The sequence below is a fragment of the Leptonotus elevatus genome, chromosome 15 (assembly GCF_054856555.1).
Source record: "Leptonotus elevatus isolate MCC_2025b chromosome 15, RoL_Lele_1.0, whole genome shotgun sequence".
NCBI lineage: Eukaryota > Metazoa > Chordata > Actinopteri > Syngnathiformes > Syngnathidae > Leptonotus > Leptonotus elevatus.
In genome coordinates this window covers 13894017-13916494 of record NC_141253.1, presented here as the reverse complement: position 1 = coordinate 13916494, position 22478 = coordinate 13894017, and the positions used below count along the sequence as shown (strand labels likewise).

General features: G+C 38.6%; 1 protein-coding gene across 1 annotated transcript; it reads right to left on the bottom strand.

Moving 5' to 3' along the window:
- Window positions 1–14093: 14093 nt before the first annotated feature.
- On the bottom strand, window positions 14094–20358 carry ambp (alpha-1-microglobulin/bikunin precursor). The gene is made up of 10 exons (XM_086096838.1): window positions 20181–20358; window positions 19822–19964; window positions 19250–19320; window positions 17537–17653; window positions 17361–17462; window positions 17043–17092; window positions 15756–15846; window positions 15462–15629; window positions 14280–14450; window positions 14094–14201 (listed from the first exon to the last, which is right to left on the bottom strand). Exons 1-10 carry the CDS (start codon window positions 20328–20330, stop codon window positions 14176–14178), a joined length of 1089 nt encoding a protein of 362 aa, XP_085952964.1. The 5' UTR covers window positions 20331–20358; the 3' UTR covers window positions 14094–14175.
- Window positions 20359–22478: the final 2120 nt, after the last annotated feature.

Genomic DNA, 22478 nt, shown 5'->3' with positions numbered 1-22478 from the left:
CCGTGTTTTTGGTACTTGGGCTGAATCCACCTCTTCTTCATACAACCACTATTACGTCACAATTGTAGAAACAATGGTTAGTATACAAAATCGCAATATAATGCACACAATTGTGCCACGTACATCATCTGGAGCAATTCAGATGATGTACGTGGCACAATTTATTATTATTATTTATCAAATAACATGATTAAAGCATTAAATATGTAAATAAAAAGCACAACTGATTCTGAAGTACGGAAACATAGAACACCAAATGTGAAGTAAACATTTTTGACTGGCAAATACATTCAAACATATTTGCAAATACATTTAAATGTATTCATATATTATTTATGCATATTTTTCGAACATATTGGTATATAATGTAGGCCAAATGCAAAAAAAAAAGTTTATTTTTAACTTTATATGTTTTATTTTACTTTTTTGTACTTGTCAATACATGTCATTATAGAAAAAAAAAAAATTAGCCTTTAGCCTACAAGTATGTTCAAACGTACTTACAAATACAGTACAGTAAGTGCAAATATATTCAAATTGCATATACGTTTCAACGTATTAATTTTCAAACATATTCCTCTAAGACCAAATGCAAAAAAAAAAAAGAGGCCATTCTTTTATTTTGTTCTTTTTTTTTTTTTACAAGCGCATGCGCAAGTCTACGGGAGCGTATTGCATTCACTTGGAGAAAAAAAACCTCCTGTTTTTCTGACTAATTCTTTTGGGGAGCTTTGTTTTATTTTATTTTTTTGTGTAAATTATTTTTCTGTTTTACTGCATATATTTTTTTCTGCCATAAAAAATATTCAGAAAATCAGAGAAAGAAATTATTCAGAAAAACAGGAGGTAAAATTATTACTTTTTTAAACAGAAATAAAAATATTCAGAAAAACAGAGTACCAGCTTCGGTTTTTTGGAGTATTTATTTATTATTATTATTATTTTTACCTCTGAACTCAAAGTGACTTGTTGCAGACTCACTAATGGCGGGCACTTTCCCACATGCAATACGCTTCTGTAGAAACTTAACTGTTAGCTTACTAAAATAATGCCGATCAATTGATATGTTCGTATACTTACCTTAACTGAGCCATTATGTGATATAGTTGAAGGTACATTGAAGGTATGCGGGAAAGTGCCCGCCATTAGTGAGTCACTTGGAGTTCAGAGGTAAAAAATAAAAATAAAAATAAAAATAAAATAAAATAAAATAAAAAAGTACTCCGAAAAACAGAGCACCAGCTTATGTTTTTTTAGAATAATTATTTTTCCTGTTTTTATGAATATTTATTTTCTGTTTTTGGAGTATTTTTTCCTCCTGTTTTTATGATTTTTTTTTTTATGACAGAACAAAAATCAGTTCAAACAGCAAAAAAATTCTGAAAAACTGAAAATAAAAATAAAAAATACAAAAACAGGAGGTTTCCCCCCCCCCCTGTGGCATTATGGGGGAAAAGTGCAAAGTTTTTATCATTTATCCTACAAGTACCTTCAAACTTTACATACTTACAAATACGTTCAAATATATTTCCCAGTCAAAAATATTTTCCATGCTTCAGTAATGAATGCCCTTATACTGGGCAGATTAGATGACATGGCAACACATAAAGAGTGAAATTTGATTGGACGGGGGAAAAAAAATCTGACACCCACCTACCCAACTGGAAGCAGTACAGCCAAGAGAAACGCAATGTGTTGGGAAAAAAACTAATTCAGCTCCTTGCTGGCCCCGACGTGCCGCCACCGGAGGAGATGGATGCTGTCACAGCAGCTGCAAACAAGTGTGCGATAATCTTCAATGTCATTGTTGGGCCCCCCTCATAAAATATTCATAGCCGTGCTCTGAGCGTCTCACATGATAAGTGTAACATGCAAATGAACACTCAATTCCTCATTTTCTAACAGTCCCGATCATTCACGCCATTTCCTCAAAGTCGCTGACGGTTAGTACGATAGCGTGTACGTGTGGTTTGTGAAGTAGTGCGAGAGTAGAGCGGAAAGCCACAAAGAGGAACTCAAAGAATGTCTTTCTCATAGCTTCGGTTACACATCATCAGGTCATTATGTTTTACAAAGATAATTCCAATGAGGCATATTGCACCCCCCCCCCTCCCCACACACACAATTTAAAACACATCTCAATACACAAATATCCAAATAACCACCACTTTAATGAGCAAACAAGAATGTGTCTCTAAGAAGCTAACGCTGTTAGCTCTTGCTAATTTATGCATCCAACAAGATTTAAGACTGCCAGACTTTATTTGTCACTTGAAAGTGGAAGTGGCTCTTCGCCCAGCCTAGTTGATCATATCAGGAGGATAAATGGCATAAATAACATGAATGGACATCACATTTGAAAGTGAACAGTTTCGAGCCACATGTGTTACCGTCTCGGGCGCTACATTAGCGTAGCAACATAGCAAAGACAATACCCAACACATCAAAATCACAAAATATATTTCTCAACTTAAAGAATGCAGAGCACGGTCTTGTGAACTTACGGTCTGTCTAAGAACAAACTTGAGAACATACTTCCTAAGAACACTAGTGTATTTGTAACTAAAATGGCTGTGTACTTATTGAATAGCAACGTACGATGGCCGCCGGTGTCTTCTCTTCTCCCAACGGCGAGTGAGCGGCATTGTTAGTCCATACATGTATAAGGCAATGCTTTATACGTACAAAACTTTAATTTGGACTTAGGCCAAGGCTGATGATGTTTCACGAGATCACAAGAAAGGACAAGAACGCAAATTGAGAAACAGCTAACATGGATGATAGTGGGTTATATGGTATGGTGAGTTGGAAAAGTTCAGAACCAAAATACACTTCTTGTGTGTGCGATGATGTCACACTCATGGCTCATTTGTGATGTAAGAAGAATGGCCAGGCAAGCAAACAAACTGGGAGTCCGTTCTCAAAAAGTTTTCAATTGCCATCCCTAAAGGTAAATCATAAATGTACTCTAGTAGCCTAATGCTACAGTAATATTTGAATGCATGAATACTAATATACCGTAATATATACAGACAACATTTAAAATATGTTCTATGCAGCCCCACTAGTCTAAATACGGTAGTATGGTTAATATTGCGTTAGTGGAATATGAGTTAGTTAAGCAGCAAAATCCGGCCATTTTGATCAATATCAGAAGGCAGCCATTTTGCCACTTGCTGTCGACTGAAGATGACATCACAGTTGGTCAGGTCTCAGGTAACAACCAATCACAGGTCAGCTTCAGAAAACAGGTGAGCTGTGATTGGTCGTTGCCTGAGCCCTGAGCAACTGTGATGTCATTTTCAATCAATAGCAAGTGGCAAAATGGCCGCCTATATGACATTTTATTGTCAAGAAATTTAAGGTTGACTTCCCTTTTAAAGAAGAATTAAAGGCATTAAAATAATGATGAGTGTGCTAATAGTCAAATATTCTACACAATTAATTATTTGTTGTTTGTTTGTTATTTGTCCAGTAATCTCCAGTGGTTATATTTAGCACAGAGATTCAAGATGATGGTGCCCACTATGAACTTGCTGATGGTGCACTTTCCCTACAAAAATAAAAACATGTCTGTGGTCCCCCACCCAACTAGCAGCACCCCGGCCAAAGTCTGCTCGGGTGTTAGACGGGGAGTAAAAGACATAAAGAGAGAGAGACAGGTGGTCAGGACGGTCTCTCCCTCGCCCCTACGCTCCTTTTTGAACTCCTCTTTCATTCTCGCACTTCATTCTGCGCTCCTCTCCACGGCGCTGGCGACAAGGCGCTCCATTCACGGCCTCATTCTTACACCCCTCACCCCCCACCCCGAACCCCATCTCCCCTCCCAGTGCACCCCGACCCCGACCCCCCTCCCTGGTAGCTCCATTGTCTCGCTCGTGGGGGCCTGCTTTAGCTGCTATTCACCAGCCAGACGGACTGCCATTGACTGGACCCCCCCATCCTCCCCGGACCTCCTCCGCCCCCTCCCCCTCACACACATATGCACACAGCAACCTGGCCAGTCCCCACACCCTGCAAGCTTGCATCAGGCAGCTGCTATGCTAATAGGGTGGAAGGCCCAGGCTGGAGGGAGGGGTGGGGTGGGGGTGGGGGTTGGGGGGTGGGGGGGGGGTCAGAGTAGCCAGCCTATAGTAAAAGGGGGAGATGGGGGGGCAGAGAGAGTGACCCCGCTCCCTCCATCTCCATAGCCATGCCAGAGCAGCAGCAGACCTCCTGTGACACAAAGGGAAGCCCCCCCCCCCCCACGAACCCCCTCCCCCGCCCTTCACCCTCCTCCTGGCCTCCTCTGTTCCCCCTCTTTCTCATTCAAATCCATTTTATACCCCAGTGGTAAAGGCAGCTGTAAGTGCAGTATGTAAAGTAACCCTACTCCTGCCCCGCGGGCGCAGCCATTCAAATGTGTGTGTGTGTGTGTGTGTGTGTGTGTGTGTGTGTGTGTGTGTGTGTGTGTGTGTGTGTGTGTGTGTGTGTGTGTGTGTGTGTGTGTGTGTGTGTGTGTGCGTAACCATTCCCTTGCTTTGTTTTGGACTGTGCCCCATACCTACACACGCACACACCTGTTCTTGAGTTCAGTTGCATCTCCCTGCATAGATAAATGACACAACACACACAAACTTAATAGCTAAACCACTGGCAACAAAAGTGAGTACACCCCTATGTGAAAATGCCCAAAGTGTCAATAATTTCTGCAGTAATCCATTATTTTTCAGCACTGCTTCAAGTCGCATGGAGTTCACGAGAGCTTCACAGGTTGCCACCGGAATGGCGGACATTCGAGACATTGCGCTCCTCCACCTTCCATTTGAGGATGCCATAGAGATGTTCAACAGGGTTTAGGTCTGGAGACATGCTTGGCCAGACCAGCCTTTAGACCAGGGGTCTGCAACCTGTGGCTCTGGAGCCACATGTGGCTTTTTGGTCCCTCTTCAGTGGCTCCCTGTGGAATTATATATAAAAACATTTTTAAAAAAGTATACATTTATATTTTTTAACATGTAGTGTTGTTCCGATTTCGTTTTTTGGCCCCCGATACTGATTCCGCTACCCAGTTTTGCAGTATCGGCCGATACCGTACCAATACCTAGTTATTTTTTTCCCCAACATGAAAAAGCTGCCCTGCCATTGCTTCAGAGCATTCAATGGGCAATAGGATATCTTGGCACGGCATGCAGTGAACACGTCACACATTAGCGAATGTGACAAGATGCTGCGTCCAAAGTCCTATATTAGCGTAGGAAATAATGGTATCGCCATGTTACTTGTAAGTACTTGCCGATGCAGATACCACTGTTTTATTGCAATATCGGGGCCTCTCCTGATACCGATACACTGGAACACTACTAAAAATGTTTAAAAAGTGACCATAAAATTTCCAAAAGGGATGATGAAAAGCAGAAAATGCCCATGAAATTGTCCAAAAATATGAGACAATTGAATAAAAAAGTAGATTTTTTTTCTCCAAAAATGCACCTAAAATATTCAAAAACAAAACTAAGGCAGAAAATTATCATAAACTATTTTTCAAACTGCCCAAAAGTAAGAAAATATATTAACAATAATAATAATTCTTAAAAAGGCAGAAAACAAAACATTCAAGAAAATGTCCAAAAGATGCCATAAAATGTCCACATAATTGCCAAAATTGCTAGCAAAAAAGAAAGAAAAAATCCCCAAAATTAAGAAGAGAGGCAGAAAATGACCATAATATGTTCACTTAATTGCCAAATATAGAAATTTGCCAGAAAAGTCTAAAATTGTATGAAAAACAAAGTATGAAATCTTACAACAAAAAAATATAATTTAATACAATAAAGACGAAAGATAGGAAAAAAACAAAGTAAAGCATAATGCTGCATAATTTTGTGTTATGGTGCAGCTCTAATTAGGTCTTGAGCCTTCAGTACATCATTAGGCTAACACTAACACACTTTTTCCCTCACAACAATCTTTAAATGTTTTGCGGCTCCAGACAGATTTTTTGTTATTTATTTGGCCTAAAAGGCCTCTTTTGACAGGAAAGGCTGCTGACCCCTGTTCTAGAGGTGTGTTTGGGGTCACTGTCATTTTGGAATATTGCCCTGCGGTCCAGTTTCCAGGATGCACTTTCAGTATGTTACAGTTGGCATACATGGTTCCCTCAATGAAGTGTAAGCGCCTCAATGCGGGCGGCACTGAAGCAGACCCAGATCATGGCCCTCCCACCACCGCGCTTGACTGTAGGCAAGAAACGCTTGCATTTGTACTCCTCACCTGGTTGCCGCCGTACACACTTTAATTTACACCATTTGAAACAAATAAGTGTATCTTGGTCTCATCAGACCGCAGGCCGTCGATGAAGCTCAACTTGGATCGCATCGCAGTATGTGTTGGCATGTTGCGTAGTGTGGTGTCAGCCATGTTTGTACATCTCTTTTAGTGGGTTTTAAAGAGGGGAGGGAGCAGTGAGAGGGCTTGTTGGCAGGAAGGCATCCCTCTCTCCCTCTTCTGTTATTTAGCCTGTGTAGTGTGACCCTGTGCCCCATCGGGGGAGCCATGTCCCATTTGACATCTGCCTGTTTGTTAGGGAAGGGAGGGTGGGTTTGGGGAGGGGGGGTTGCCCATATGGAACTTCAACCCCTCTCGCCCGCAACCCTCTGACATGCACATACACACACACACACCACACACACAGAAACACCTCCTGCTGTTTGCTTCCTTTGTCTTTGCACGTCGTGTCATTCCAACACACAGGCCTGCTGCAAGCAAGATGGGGGGAGGCGAGGGGGGGTTCAATTGGGGGGTAGGTATAGTTTTAGATTTAGATAGTCAGACAGGTAGATGTCACATGTGCACGCACACACAGACTAGAAAACCTTGTCCATGAGAGGGCACTTTTACTGTGACCTACAACAGGGGTCAGCATCCTTTCCTGACTTGAGAGCCATTTTAGGCCAAATAGATAACACAAATTCTGACTGAAGCCACAAAACCTTTGAATATTGTGATGAACGCAACAGTATTGACATATTATTTGATGCCTCTCTCCTTCCTTTTTTTAACATTGTCGGCAATGTGTGGACATTTTATGGTAATTTTGAGGATTTCTTCTTTTGTTTTTGGACATTTTTATACATATATATATATATATATATATATATATATATATATATATATATATATATATATATATATATATTAAATATTTTCTCTTCTGACTTGAAAATTTTTTTTGTCAGACTTTTTTGACAATTTTGTGTACATTATGATGATTTTCATTTTTTTTTGTGTGTGTATATTTTATAGTTACATTCCAAATGTTTTTACTTTTGTGCTTTTTCATTAATAATTAAATTTCAGACTTTTTTTTGGTAATTCCAAAGACATTTTATGGTAATTTTCTGCCAAGTTTGTTGTTATGGTTACTTTTTGAACATTTTCGTTTCTGCCTTAAAAAAAAAACCTGACTTTTTTTTGGCAATTTTGTTTACATTCTATGCTAATTCTGTGCTCTTTTTTTTGGACATTTTTAGGTATTTTTAAAAACTTTTTGGCCTCTAACCCAACCCTAACAAATTTGGACTCTGTATTAAGTATTACTTTTTTAAATCGAAATTGTTAATTCATTCAAAGAATATTTCATTTAAAAAATGTAAATACATTATGTAAAAAATATATGTTAATTTTTGCTTTTTATTTTTCTATTTTTTTTTAGAGATCTTCAGTGAGCCACAGGGACTAAAGAACCACATGTATACAGGCTCACTTCTGGATCGGGGCCACTATGTCATGATGCGGCCCAGTGTGTAAGTGTAGGCTATGCATGTGTACATGTTTATTTTTTTTTGCATGTGTACATGTTGCTCTTTTACATTTTGCACATTCTAATTGTATTTTAGCATCATTTTTTTCTGTAAGTTCACTTCTTAATTGTGCCTCGGTGAAGGAAACAATAAAGTTTCATTGCTACCCGTGCACGATAATGATAACAAAGCTTATATTAAAGTTGATCTGATGTGGATGCAAATAAACGTTTATTAAACCCTTGACTTAAATGTACAGTATATCCTGTCAGGGGCGGAGTCAGAACTTTATACATATAGTAATCAGCTTGTGATCCAATTGATCAAAATGTGTTGTTTGTTTCATGCTCATTAATTTTGAATGAAGGATTGCTTTTTATAATTACAGTAATTAGTTAATCACCCTGCTGCTGCACACCTTAACGTCCTGACATGTCACATGATGCAGTGCACCAATGACCCCCGTATGGATTACACAGTGACACAATGATTCAGTGTGTGGGTTAGCACAATGGAGCTGGATGTAGGCTAACGACTTTAAATGGCCCAGTGTGATGATGACAAACCTGCCGGTGATGCTGCGTCCCGCGCGGCTGTCGTCTGGAAACCTGCTTACCATAATACCTCTTGTCCAAAGGGGCTTACCGTGAATTAGGTTGTTAACACATTGATCCACATCTGTTGGTGGGTAGCGAAGACAAAATGGCCGCAAATGCTCGCATTCATCATCTTGCTGCAGCCACCTCTGTTTTGGCTCAAACTGTCATCACAGTGTATTTTGTAGAACATTTTACTCTAAAAAAGAGCCTATTCGGCACCACTCTAAACAGAGTAAAGTATAAAAGAATTTCTGAGTGAAACATTTTTCCTCGTTTTTTTTTCATGGGTTAGGCAAATTCTCTCACTAAAAATACTTTGAATATATATTTTTTTAATAAACTAGTAAAATGTACAAAAAAAAATTCTTCTAATTCCTTAGAAATTCTGAGTGAAAAAACGTTACTAGGTTTTTGTCATGGATAGGCCCATTTTCTCATACACAGTAAAAACACTTTGACTTAAATTTACTCTATATTTTATAAGTATAAATTTGACTCTGGGTAGAGTGGGACCAAATAGACTCTTTTTAGAGTAAAATGTACTCGACAAAATGTACTGTGTATTAAGTGACATTAACATTCATACCCACCCAGATATGATAACAAGTCAAATCCAAGAAATTGCAAAAATTCCGAAAAGGTCAGTAACAATAACTTCTATACATTAAAATTTCATATAAACTAGCAACACTGAGGTTCTCCCGCACTCTCACTCCAATCCAATCATGGCTTGCTTTGTGCACTGAGGCAGTCACGTTGGAACGCAAAATGGATATTTCCAATCTGTTGCCACAAAATCAGAAAAAAAATCGTCCTGTATATGTCAATAAAAAGGTATGCAATGTGTGTGTGTGTGTGTTTGCGCGCGCACATGTGTGTCAGGGAGTAATTACAGAGAATAAAGGCCTGCTTGTACAGAGTGAAACTGTGGGGTTTGAAGTGAGATGGAAGATGCTTTTCTGTTTGGCTGAGCACACTCAATGGTGCTATTCAGCCAGCCCCCTTGCAGCCCATTGTCCTACCACCAGTAGCGCGCGCGCGCACACACACACACACACACACACACACACACACACACACACACACACACACACACACACACACACACACACACACACACACACACACACACACACACACACACACACACACACACTCACCCCCACACACACAAATACACGTACACACATGAAGGATGCAGTGTTGCGGGGACGAAGGAGATCCCGCTGAATGTGATGGGTGTAAAGTGGATGTTGTGAACTACCGAACAATTTAGATTATGTGTGAAAATAAATATAATGTCTCCTGTCTTATGTGCCTGGTGGTTTAGTGGTTAGAATTGGGTTCTCTCACCGCCATGTCCAGGGTTCGACTATTGGGGAGCTAAATGCCATGGTTGGCTCAGATCGCGATGGGTATGAAAACATCGTGTCACACTCTATATGCCAGTGGTTCTCAAATAGGGGTACGTGATGGCCCTCCAGTTGGTGCGTGAGATTTTAAAATATACGTATTTAAAAAGTATATGTAAATATTTGAGAAAAATAGAAGTTCATCAAATGAATTTTGTATTCAGTAGGCTTTTCATTTTCAGTATCCTAAAAACCCAGCATCTCCCCCATACCAGAACGGTTCGACCCAACTTACCATATGCCACCTAAAATCTCCTGTCAATCACTTGAAAACTTGATTTAAAATTCTGTTATTTATGTATTTTTGAGAACAGAGCCATGATCCCAAAAGATGATACCTTATGTTACGATCTGTCTCTGCACTGCAGATGAAAAATAGTATTTGAGCTAATTCTGGCATATTTACTGAAATGTTCAGTAGTATGTGTCGCTGATACAAATAAGTAGTCGAATAAAATAGTTGATTAAAAAAACGGAATATGCACAAATTTTCATTTATAATTTATTTATTTATTTTTAGATGTATCTTTTTATTTCCAAATAGTTCAAGAGACCACATAAATACAAATAGAGTTCCAAAGTTGAATAAATCAGACAATGATGGCACAGCACTCGGTTTTTTCCCCCAATCAGAAATGCTTTGCGCTGGCTAGGGGGTACTTGGCTGGAGAAAAAAAACATTTCACAGAGGGTACGTCACCAAAAAAGGTTGAGGACCGAACCACTGCCATAGGACACTCTCAGCAATTCCTGCACACTTGAGAATCCTTTGTGTCCAAATCAATACAAGACATATTGTCTGTCTCAGAACCTGGTTTGGTTCTTTGCTCCAGCAGTTAACCAGTTCCACATGACACACACACAGCACAGTCACACAATGAAGTCTGACAAGGCGTTAGACTCCCCCACGTTTATTGTCAGGGAGGCGGGGTGGCAGGGTGGTCAATGATAGTCGGCCATTGGTGTGCAGCCCATTAGGTTATTGATCCTCTCTGCCACCTGGGGAAAAGGAATGTGCCGGGACCTCCGTTGGGTCACTATATATGTGGTCACTCGTGTATGTGTGTCCCAGGCAGTCTGAGTTGAGTGTCAGGGTCACTTGGTGAAGGGTCATTTGGTTAGATCACAGACTCATGCCCCTTTTTGTGCTCCACCGTACCTGCTAATCTTGATGCTTTTTTTCTGGCAAAATCAGGTACTACAAGATTTTATTTCCTGCATCCAGTCAGTCAGGGTTCTAAGCACGGAGAGAAAATACCGTAGGGCAGATCACTGCTCTGATTTAAATAGCTATTGTATAATATACATACGGTATTTTAAAGAATGTAGCACTTTGGCTAGTATGTTGTTACTCTATTTTGTGTTACAAAATGTTGTGTTACGTTCTGTTGTTATTTCAAGTTATGTTGGGTTACATAATGTTATTTCTGTTCTATTATATTGTTTTATATTTTATGTTGTCGCATTAAGTTCAGGACTGATGCGTTCAATGTGATGTGTTTTTTTGTAGTTGCCCCCGCTATATATATATATATATATATATATAATTATTATTATTATTTTAATTTTAATTTTTTTAAAGAATTCCTGGTTGTCAAATACACATACCCTTGGGAAGGCATTTATTGACACACTAACGCCGAACATGACACACAGGTTGTAAACAAAACCAGGCAAGGAAGGACGATAGTGCAGAGCTCAGCATGTTTAGCAAGTACGTGAGTCGCATACGTACACGGCGCGCACACAAAGCGGAGAAAAGAGCTTCATTCATTAGCTGCTTCTATTTTGCACCTCCTCTTCTCAAAGCAAGCTTTTCCGTGGGTGCAAAATAAAGCACTAATTAAAAGCGCTCTTAGCTTTCGCAGACGCTTCTTGGCTGAGACATCATTAAATCACACACTCAAGTGGATTTTTTTCCGTGACACATTTATTATGCAATTGTTTTATTTATGCAGGTGTTTTTTCCCCCGATGTGGCTTTTGTTTTACACATCACATTAATTGAATCTGTTGTCTGATAAAGCAAAGTAATGCATATCGAAAAAAAGGCCACTATGCAAGAAGGCTACCCTTTGTTTTTATAAATTACAGTCAAGCAGAGTGTGTTGTGGCTAGCCAGCTCCAAGCTACTGGAAAGTTTCCATGCGACCAATCCAAGATATCACTTCCTGTCACTCTCCGTGGGAACTTACACACAATAAGCTGTCACTCTCTACTTCCAGTGTGTGTGTGTGTGTGTGTTTGCCATAGCTGCGGTCCAGGCAGCGGCAGGTGATACGGGCCGGTGCGGAAGGTCAACGCTGTGATGTCACTTCCCCTTCCTCTCCGGATATTCCCAGCATTCTACCAGCACAAGCCGGGAACTCTGGGAACTAAGAGCAGGAAGCCTGGCTCCTTCAGAGAGATTTTTTTTTTTAATTTAGAAAAAACACTTTATTAACAGAAGAAATTAACAAAAAGACATGGCAACAAAATCACTAAGACAAGCCAATAATAGCAACAAATTTCATCTTATTTTGTTGGGAGTCTTGGCACAATGTGTGTGTAGGTGGAATGTGCTTACATCCTTGATGGATTTGCAATTTCAGTTGCTCAACAGTCCAGTTCGCCATTGTTGTTTTTTTGCGTTTTATAATGCGCAACACCCTTACAAGGGACAGGTCTGGACTGCAGGCACGCCAATCCAGCAGTGACGTGCAGTGAGCTCTAGGTTTGGGTAGGCAGGCAGTCGCAAATTGAGACGCACACACCAATTACAAATTTGTGTGTCGGCAGGCGAGTGTACAATGTATCCTAGGGTGACCATATTTTCATTTCCAAAAAAAAAGAGAACACTCAGCCTGACCTCGAGATACTTGATACTCAGATACAAGATGCCATGCATTCAAACTATTTTAACATATGCCTCCTCTGTATGGGTAGAAAAAAAAAAAACAACAACATTACTCTCTTTTGAAGTCTTACATTTTTTTAATCTTCTTTTTTGTTTTTTTACTTCAAGCGGGGTTCGTACCCATCGCCTCCAGTGCGGCAGCTCAACATTTGCCACTCAGCTAAAGTTCTGGGTCACCGACACAGCCAATTGAGGTATGAAAATCACCAAATGTTGTCGCTTTTAAACCTATAGGTAATGTCGGCTTTCTGAAATGAAAGAAATAATTAAAATAAATAGAAAGAGCCAAACGGTTTCAACTTTTATTTCAGCCTTGGGTAGGCAGTGCCTACCTTGCCTATCCTGACCGCACGTCACTGCAATCCAGTACTCGCACACTTTTACAACAAAGCAGCAGCTTTGTCTTGCTGAAATTAGAAGGAACCTCCTTGAAAAAGACGTTGCTTCAAAACCTGTATAACGACACCTTCTTAAAATAATCACCTAAGTCATTTTTGTCATTTTTCAAGAAACATTTTTCTAAAATAATTTGCATCATATGATGATTTAGGCAAAAAAATAATAATCTTTGAAAATGTTTGCCTCACAAAAATACACGGATTGAGAAGGCCCGTTTGTACTTACCGCGATCGACAGAAGTAATCCTGCTTCACTCGGTGCTCAGTCTGTGCATTTTTTCAAGACTTCGCATTATCAAGCATTTCGCTGAAGCACACGGCAAAATGTGGGCACTTCCACCAATCATCAATTCCAGTCAATGACGATACCCACTATACCAACCCTGACACTCACCTGTTTCCAATTAACCTGTTCACCTGTGCAATGGTTCAAAATGGTATTTATTTGTCTATTTATTTTAGCATTTTCAACTTTCCCAGTCTTTTGTTGCCCGTGTCTCAGCTTTTCTGGAACGTGTTGGAGGCATCAAATTCCATATGTGAGAATATTTGAAAAAAACAACATTCATCAGTTTGATTGTCGCCTGCCTCCATGGGGAGCCCAGTTCAAGGCCATCCATCCCTTTAGAAACCCTAAACTGCTCTGTGACAAATCTTAATTTTTCCCAACATGTGTTGTTACCATTCAACCAACAGAATAACAACTTTGTGTTTAAATGAACAGATTTCACATTTCACACCGAGTAATTTCTGAGATCATTATGTTACGATCATTATATTGAGATATATACTTTTTTGTAGCATTTGTGAGATTTTACTCATGTAAAATATGGCTTGAACACTGATTGGGTTATTTCAAGCCCATGAGAAAAAAATGGTGAGAAGAACAATGTCGCCCCCTTCTGGTCATGTGCAGTACACTAATTGAAGGGAGTTTACTTTTCTCGTCCATCTTTGCAATCCTACAAAACTAGACTGAGGACAGGCTCAAATAGAAAAGTAAATTGCTGAGACTGATGAAATGTTTTATTGGTAAGATGTTTTTGCATATCTTTAACAAATAAAGATACTTCCCGCTTGGGATGTCGCCTCAGTCTTCTTCCAGGATTTTTGCAGCTGTTGAAGAGAAAAAAAGAAACTTATCAAATAAAATGTTGTGTTCTGACGTGGCTTTTATTCCAGTGTGTTGCCTACCTTTCACGCCGCAGTACTCGTCGCACTCAGCCTTGCTGTAGAACTTGTTGCCGTTGGTCTGGCAGAAGCCTGCTTTGTAAGCCACGCACTCGCCCAGCACGATGGAGTCGAAGGACCAGCTGGGGGCCTCACCAGTGCACGCCACGGCGGTCAGGGGGAGACGACATACCGCTGCAAGAGAGCAATCGTATGGCATCATGTCAATACTTTAAAAAAATATATATAATCACTTGTGTATAAAATAAAGATCAAAGATGGCGCCATTGAGCGGGTAGCCTATAACAAGAGCACCACTGATTATTCCCTTTAATTTTTACTTTTCCAACCATTTCGAATCAAGCGCAAAAACAGCAACATAATAATCATCATTACAATACAGTAACGCAGTAGGCCTAAGTGTTTATTGGCAGAGGTAGTCAGTGTACAGTTTATACAACAGTGTGAATTCATTGTTCCCTCAAAACAACTCAAAATACTGCCATTAATAGCTAAAATACGGGCAACAAAAGTGAGTACACCCCCAAGCGAAAATGTTCAAATTCAGTACAGCTAGTCATTTTGCATTTCCAAATGAAATGTGAGGAGTGTACTCACTTTTGTAAGATACTTAGTGTACAGTATGTCACTTACTCCCAAAGGCGATGGTCAATAGAGGGCGCTATAGCGCTGCTGTATCTCTCAGCTTAGTCCCCTTCAATAAGAAAAATGTTGCGTAATGAAAAAAAAAATAATAATTACAATTAATAACTGTACATCTATTTTAGATGGGAAGCAATACAAAATATATTGCTGAGTTTGGGCGTTGGATTATTGCGCCCACTAGCTAGATTGACCAAATTTTCTAAATTAAAAACCGGGACGCTACAATTTCCCTGGAAATCGAAGCTACAATACATTCTCACCAAGGAACTTTTTACAACAAATGTAATCACTAGTCAATCTGTTAACTGATGGTTTAAATTACTTTAGCTAATGCTAAGTGCTATCTTGGTTTACCAGAAACACTCAGCTCAAGGAATTCATCAGTTAAATGTATTTTTAATTGGTTTACTGCTATGACAACATACATACAGCCCAAGCAGTTGGCTTGATGATTGGACCAAAAAAAGAAAAAAAGGACCTGCGTAAAAGTCCGATTTTCCCCAAGACTGCCATGGTTCGCTTCCCCCCGTGTATGCTCACCCTCAGTGCGGCACCTTTGCAGACACTCCCTCTCGCTCACAAAGTTATTTTTGTTGCCCAGGCAGCCTCCGTACTTGAACTTCTGGCAGGTCATGGCGCTGGAGTTGTAGAAGTAGCGATGGTGAATACCGAAACACGGGCCCGCCTCCGGCCCCAGACCGCACGCCTCTGAGGGGATGACAACGATTTTGTCTCTCTGAGGATATATATATATATATATATATATATATATATATATATATATATATATATATATATATATATATATATATATATATATATATATGCTCTTACCCGATCCATTGAATGTGAGCGTGTCATCACCAGAACCGTCCAATTCCATTTCTGCCAGTGCCATAGTTGGTGCTATGTCCCTCCTCACCCTCTGTGTCACAGACATGTACAATGTTAGCACATTTTCAGCTGTGAAGACGAAAGAGTTGTCAGGTGGCAGGGATAAAAAATTGCTGAACTGCACATGCATGTAGGCTGAAATGTCTTACATGAGCAGTTTCTGAGTACGAGCATATTGAATATAGCGCATAGAGCCGGGGTAAAAAATTATATGTCTGGAGCCGCAAAACTTTTGAACATTGTGATGAAGGAAACAGTGCGTTAGTGGAAGTCTAATGTACTGAGGGCCCAAGTGCTAATTAGAGCTGCACCAGAACAAAAAAATATGTAGCATCCAATACGTTGAGATTCATTTTCTTCTACCTTTCGTCTTCCGTTTTGGGATTTATACAAAAATGTTGTCAGTGTAATTTTTTTCAGACAGTTTTTCATACATCTTTAGACTTTTCTGCTTTTCTGTCCAATTTTGTGGCAATTTTATGGACATATGGGCCTCTCTTCTTCCTTTTTTGTACATTTCATGGCTGTTTGTTGACATTTTTGTCTTTTTTTAATATCAATGTTCTGACTTTCTTGGCAATTAGGTGGACATTTTATGGTATTTTTCAGTATTTCTTTAAAAAAAAAATCTGACTTTTTAAAAATCAATTTTCTGACTTTTTTGGGGGCAATTCTAAAGACATTATATGGTACTTTTTGGGATTTTTTTTATTGTGGTACATTTTATGGTTACTTTCTGAAGATTTTCTCTCCTGGCTTTTTTTTATTCAATTATCTGACATTTTTGGCAATTTCATAGATATTTTCAGGTATTTTTCAGTTTTTGGACATTTTATGATCAATTTTGGACATTTTTAGGTATTTTTAAAAACCTTTTTTCATCTCTCTTTTTCTGACAACTTAAAAATGTGGACATTAATTCATTTAAAGACTATTTAATCTAAAAATATGTTTAAAAAAAGTATTATGTAAAAAAAGTATTAATTATATATATATATATATATATATATATATATATATATATATATATATATATATATATATATATATATAGAGAGAGAGAGAGAGAGAGAGAGAGAGAGAGAGAGAGAGAGAGAGAGAGAGAGAGAGAGAGAGAGAGAGAGAGATCCACAGGGAGCCACAGGAGAGGGACTGAAGAGCCACATGTGGATCCAGAGCCGCAGGTCGCAGACCCCTGGCATAGAGCATATTAAAAAGTTAGCTTACCTCTATCACTGTTTCCAGCGCTTCCTCCTGTTCTCCTGGAACACAGTCGCCTGTAAAAAAATAAATAAATAAATAAAAAAAGTAAGGCAAAAAAGTGGGTGGGTGAGTTGCTGCATATCTCGGCTGACTTTGGGGTACCCGGCACACACCCAATACCAGCTGTCATAGGGGTGACCGTAATAAGGAAAATCACTATAGAAAATGGATGGACTGATAGCTATTCCGACATATTGGGATATTCTGATATTTCAGGGGGAAAAAATGACTATCAACTCACTGCCATTTGGAAAGTATCAACATTATTGCTGTGTGCCATACCTTTGTTCTGTTTAATGATAATGGTGTCGTCGCTCATCCCTTGCTCTCTAACCAGTCTTTTAAAGTCATCCAGAATCGTGTCCCTCACGTCCATGGTCCTACCTGTGGGAAGTTTGCAACAATCCAGCTAAGGATACGCCAGAAAAGGTGATGTTGCGCAACGAGCGTCCACATACTGTAAAGCTTCACTTCGATGCTTCTTTGGCCCGGTGCTCTATCCTTGACCGATATTATGAGCGCGTATTCATCGTAGTTAGTGTGCACCACGTAGGCGTCCACTTCAGCACCCCACCCTGCAGGGAAAATAAGCAGTCACACAAACTGACACTGGGCTGTAAAAGTAATTTCAGCCACCGAGAACTAGTGGGTTAACTGATTTTTTAGGCAAGTGCGAAAAGATTAGATAATGAAAATAATTATTTTAGGTCAAAAATGTTTATCTTATTTTGTTTTTAATTTAAAAAAAACTTTGCACTGTTAAAAATACAATTCCAATTACGTAAGTGGCAAAACCGGGTGTCATTTTGATGTTAAGCGGGGTTGTCGGTTGAATGTAACTATTAAAGTAACTTGTAACCTACTTTAGTACACTGTCAAAAAAGTTTCTCTTATTTTGTTTTTAATTTTTTTTTAAACTTTACACTGTTAAAAATACACTTCCAATTACATAAGTGGCAAAACCGGGTGTCATTTTGATGTTAAGCGGGGTTGTCGGCTGAATGTAACTATTAAAGTAACTTGTAACATACTTTAGTTATTTTCAAATTCCAGTAATCAGTAAAGTAACTAAGTTACTTTTTTAGGGTAACTGAAGATTGTCACATGGACCTTGCTCTCCGTCAAAGCCACCCACTACGTTAGGTCTCGGGTCCTATAAGCAGCTTGTACTGTAATAATTTCCATTTCAAAAATGTAAAACAAGACAAAACAAATCAAAACAATAATGTTATAGTTAAAAATAATAATAACACAAAATCCTGATTTTGCAAACACATCCTTACTAATAATGTAATACCTTTTTACATTATAACATCATATACAGTATATCATTACATATCTCAGAAGTCTTTGCGCAGAGCAGTTATAATCAAGTGGGCGGAGCTTCAATCAACTGTCAATTCCAACACTGACGTCCATTTAGCGGTAATTCAGACACTGTTAAAAATACACTTTGGGGGTTGTCAAGTCAACTCATTTAACACTAAAATGGTAACACTCTTTTTGCTGTGAATGTATATAACAGTCTTTAAATTCTCAAAATAGATAATGTAGAACTTTGGACTGAAAAAGAACAGTTTTGTTGGGGGGAGATGGGGCACCTGAAAATGTAATAAATCCCCAATAATGCAATAAAGTATTACATTATTGGTAAAAAAAATTAGTACATTATTGGGTTTTATTAATTTTTTTTGATTGAGTTAAATGCAAATGTTATTACATTACCTTACATTTTTAGGACATGATAGGGTGCTACACAGCTTCCTTACATTGATATTAATGTCAGTGGTCATTTGCAGACCAAAGGCAAACAATTAGTCAGAGCTCCCTTGGCCCTTTGTACTTTATTTCAATGTTGACAAACCGTGGGTCATGAAATATAGCCGACTCTGTCCTGCTTTTTAAATCTGTTAAATTAGCATTCTAAAACTGTATTTACATCCAAAGACTTGAAATATTCATACTTAGCATGATTTCAAAAGTATGAATTTAAGATTCCACGAGAAAAGTCCTAAAAATCCTTCCTGAGGATATTTGACAAATGAAGCATTTCAATATGTTTACTGTAATAATCAACAATTAATATAGTTGACCTTTTCAACCACTTTTATACTCGCGTATTGTCCCCCGCTGGTTCTTAGTGGCTTATTTATGATAAGAAAGAAGCATACTTGCGAAACGAAAATGTCCTGGTGTTGTCGTCAGATTATAGTCTCCACTTTTCTGCTTACAGATCCCATCTCTTAACACACACATGCAAACATCTTAGTATGCACAATACATCACATACAGTGGTGCAATTAAAAATCGGTTTTAAGAAAGAAAGCAATTTTGTAGACTTTTATTGAACTGTTTTGCAGCGGAGAAATATAGATATTGTGTGTGTATTTTCAGTGAGTGTTTTTTTTCCAAAATACAGAATCAAATATGAGGATTTTGTTGTTGTTTTCAGCATTCAAAGTAAAAACATTGTGATACATTATTTTGATTGGATAACATATATATTTATCTGAGTTTAGTTGATTGATCTACCTATCCATCTACAGTACCTATCAATTATTTTATTTATTGTATATAACCTTTTTATTGGGTTTTTATTGCTCAAAATGGTCCTTTGTAATTGTAAACACAAAGGTTCTGGTTCTATGTTTTGTGAATGATGTAAAAGTATTTGTAACATATGGAAAATGACAACAAAGCTGCTTGTAGGTTGCTCGTGTGTGATATATCCACATGTACTGACTTGAGCACTGTTCTGACCATATCCAGTTTCTCGTCGGAGAGTCCCCTCTGCAGCACCAGCTTGCCGATTGCCGACTCCTTTCTGTGGCGTTCCATATGTGGACATGTCTTTGCCACAGCGACGTCATGCCAAGGCCCTAAAAACTGGAATGAAAACATATCTGACATTCAGTGGCAGGAATTCTGCACATTAGTGAGGATGAGTGCTTTAGAAAATGGATAGATGGACAACAACACAAAAAACAAATCTACTTCACCTCTACCAGTGCAAGCCCCCATGTTTTTTTTTTTAAATCATTATTAGTGTATTTAGTCACCTTTAAGTAATATGAAGTACCCTGAGGAAGAAGTGCCACTCACCCTGCTTAGGTCAAAGTTCTCCTGCGTAGGATACACAGGTTCTGGGACAGCAAAAGCCTGACTGGTCCGTGTCCATCCCAGGATCAGCACAGAAGCAAGAAAAACAACTTTCTGCATAATCTCAGTCTTTCCGTGCGCAAATCTCAGCATAAAGCCCACAGAGGCATTGACCCGTGTTATAAGTGTGCCTCGGCCTATGACAAAACAAACAAGTAAAGGAGCAAAGTTCTGCCAGTCATCTACCGATGGACTTCAGAATTCTGGCAAAATTGACAAATCAATAGGTGATTATTTGAGACAATTAATGAGTAACTTGTTCAGTATAAGAGCAATGTGTTTCAAAAATGGAGTCAAGCATTTTTGCACACTTCCGATCAGGGGCCCAGTTCTTACGTCTGAAAGATTATCTGAGTGATTATCATCTGCTGTGTGTTTTTCTCCAATGTGTACATTAAAGACACAACATAAAAACGTTCATAATGAAAAACAACAACAATACAACTTTAGAATGTGACATTTATTTGTAAAGTGTGTGAAAATAGTAACTTCCTGAGTGCCAGGCTCAGAGGCAACAGAATTGATTAGTGTGTGAAGTTTGAAAAACACATATTATTAGAACCTTTGTTCTCATTAATAATGATGTCATCCCCCTTTCTATGTTTGGATCAGCGTCTTAAAGTCGTCCAGCGCAACACATCCAAAGATCGATTTAACGAGACAGAATCATTTTCAAAATTTTTTGATAATAAACTGGCCTCTCTATTAAATGCAGTATTGAAATATAAACAGTAAGTATTGCTATTCTGATTTTACACAATAAATGAATCCACGTTTTATTATCGTAACTCACTGTAAAGTTTGAAAATGGTAGTCTTGTTTTGTGACGCTCCTTCCGTGCTCAGCAGCGCTATCATGGCATACTGGTCATAGTCGGTACTGACCACGTAGGTTTCAACATCCACGCTGGGCCCTTGAGGGAGGTAGTTTACATGAGCCACTCCTATGTAAGACAATGTAGGAGCACTGTGACATTATTAGAAATCGATATATATGTTTGTTAGTTTAAGCGACTGAACTGCTTTTTCAAATGTTTATCTTTTACTTGAGTATTATTTTTTTTGATGACTTTCTAAATTTTTAAAAGTACTTTTCAGTCTGTACTTGTTTCAATTTACTAAGGAGTTGATTTTTTTTTATTTATGATTTTTTTTTTATATGTCACTTTTTGGGGGGATGGGGGTGTCCCACCTGGGATCTGGAGCCAACACAGTGATGTTACCCTGCTCAAATGGTTTCAGGTTCAGCACAATAATGATAGGGTTTCCCATCTTGTTTTGCATATAGTGCGGACAATCGGAAACAACCGCCACTACATACCATTTCCTCATGAACTGCAAAGAAGCACATTATCATTAAGCATGAACTGTATACAAAAACAATCAAACTAAGAGTTGAAATATGGTCACCTGGTCCAAATTAAAGTTCTCCCGAGGGGCGATTACACTTTTTCCGTGGAGGATCCGGGCACAGGCCAACAGAAACAGGAAACTCAAAATTCCCTGCGTCATACTTTCGGTGGTACCGGTAATGACCTCCCAGACTTTAAAAACTACTTTGTCAAATTAAATAAAAATGTATCCATATTTTAAGCAAACTGTTCTAAAAGAATGAATGCAAACTTTAACATTAAATGCAAATGAACTGAAATACAACAACGGCAGTTCTGGATTATTATTATTTTAAATTACAACATTATGAACAGTTCGAAAATTTAAATAATTCTAAATCTTACAGCTGTCCTGACCGTTAAAGGAGTAAAAGCCCCCCAAAATACGTAAGAAAAAAAAGTCAGAAAATGAAAATCTTTCATACCACTAGAGGGAGCCCGTTTACCACTAGTGTTACACATGGAATATTTGTGCACATTTTTTTTTAGCAACTGAGTTTTCGTTTCAATCGATAAAGCCGTTAAAAGAAACATAATATTTCAATGTTTAAATACGCCCATTGCAATAGTTAATATGTATTCATTAATCATAATTGTTTTGTTTAAAGACCATCAATGTATTTGACATAGGCCTTCGAATGCCATGGTTGTTTTGTTGAAACTAATTAAGAAGTGACATTATGTTAAATATTCAATTTCCGATACATTACAGCAACTACAATTGTTTTTTTTTTGGTGACTTTTGACTAGTCCTGTTGCAGCCCAACCCACCCATTTTTTAAATTCCAAGTTTTGACCGTCACTGGTTGGGTATTGGGATACTACCACAAGCAAACTCTGCCTCCTTGTGG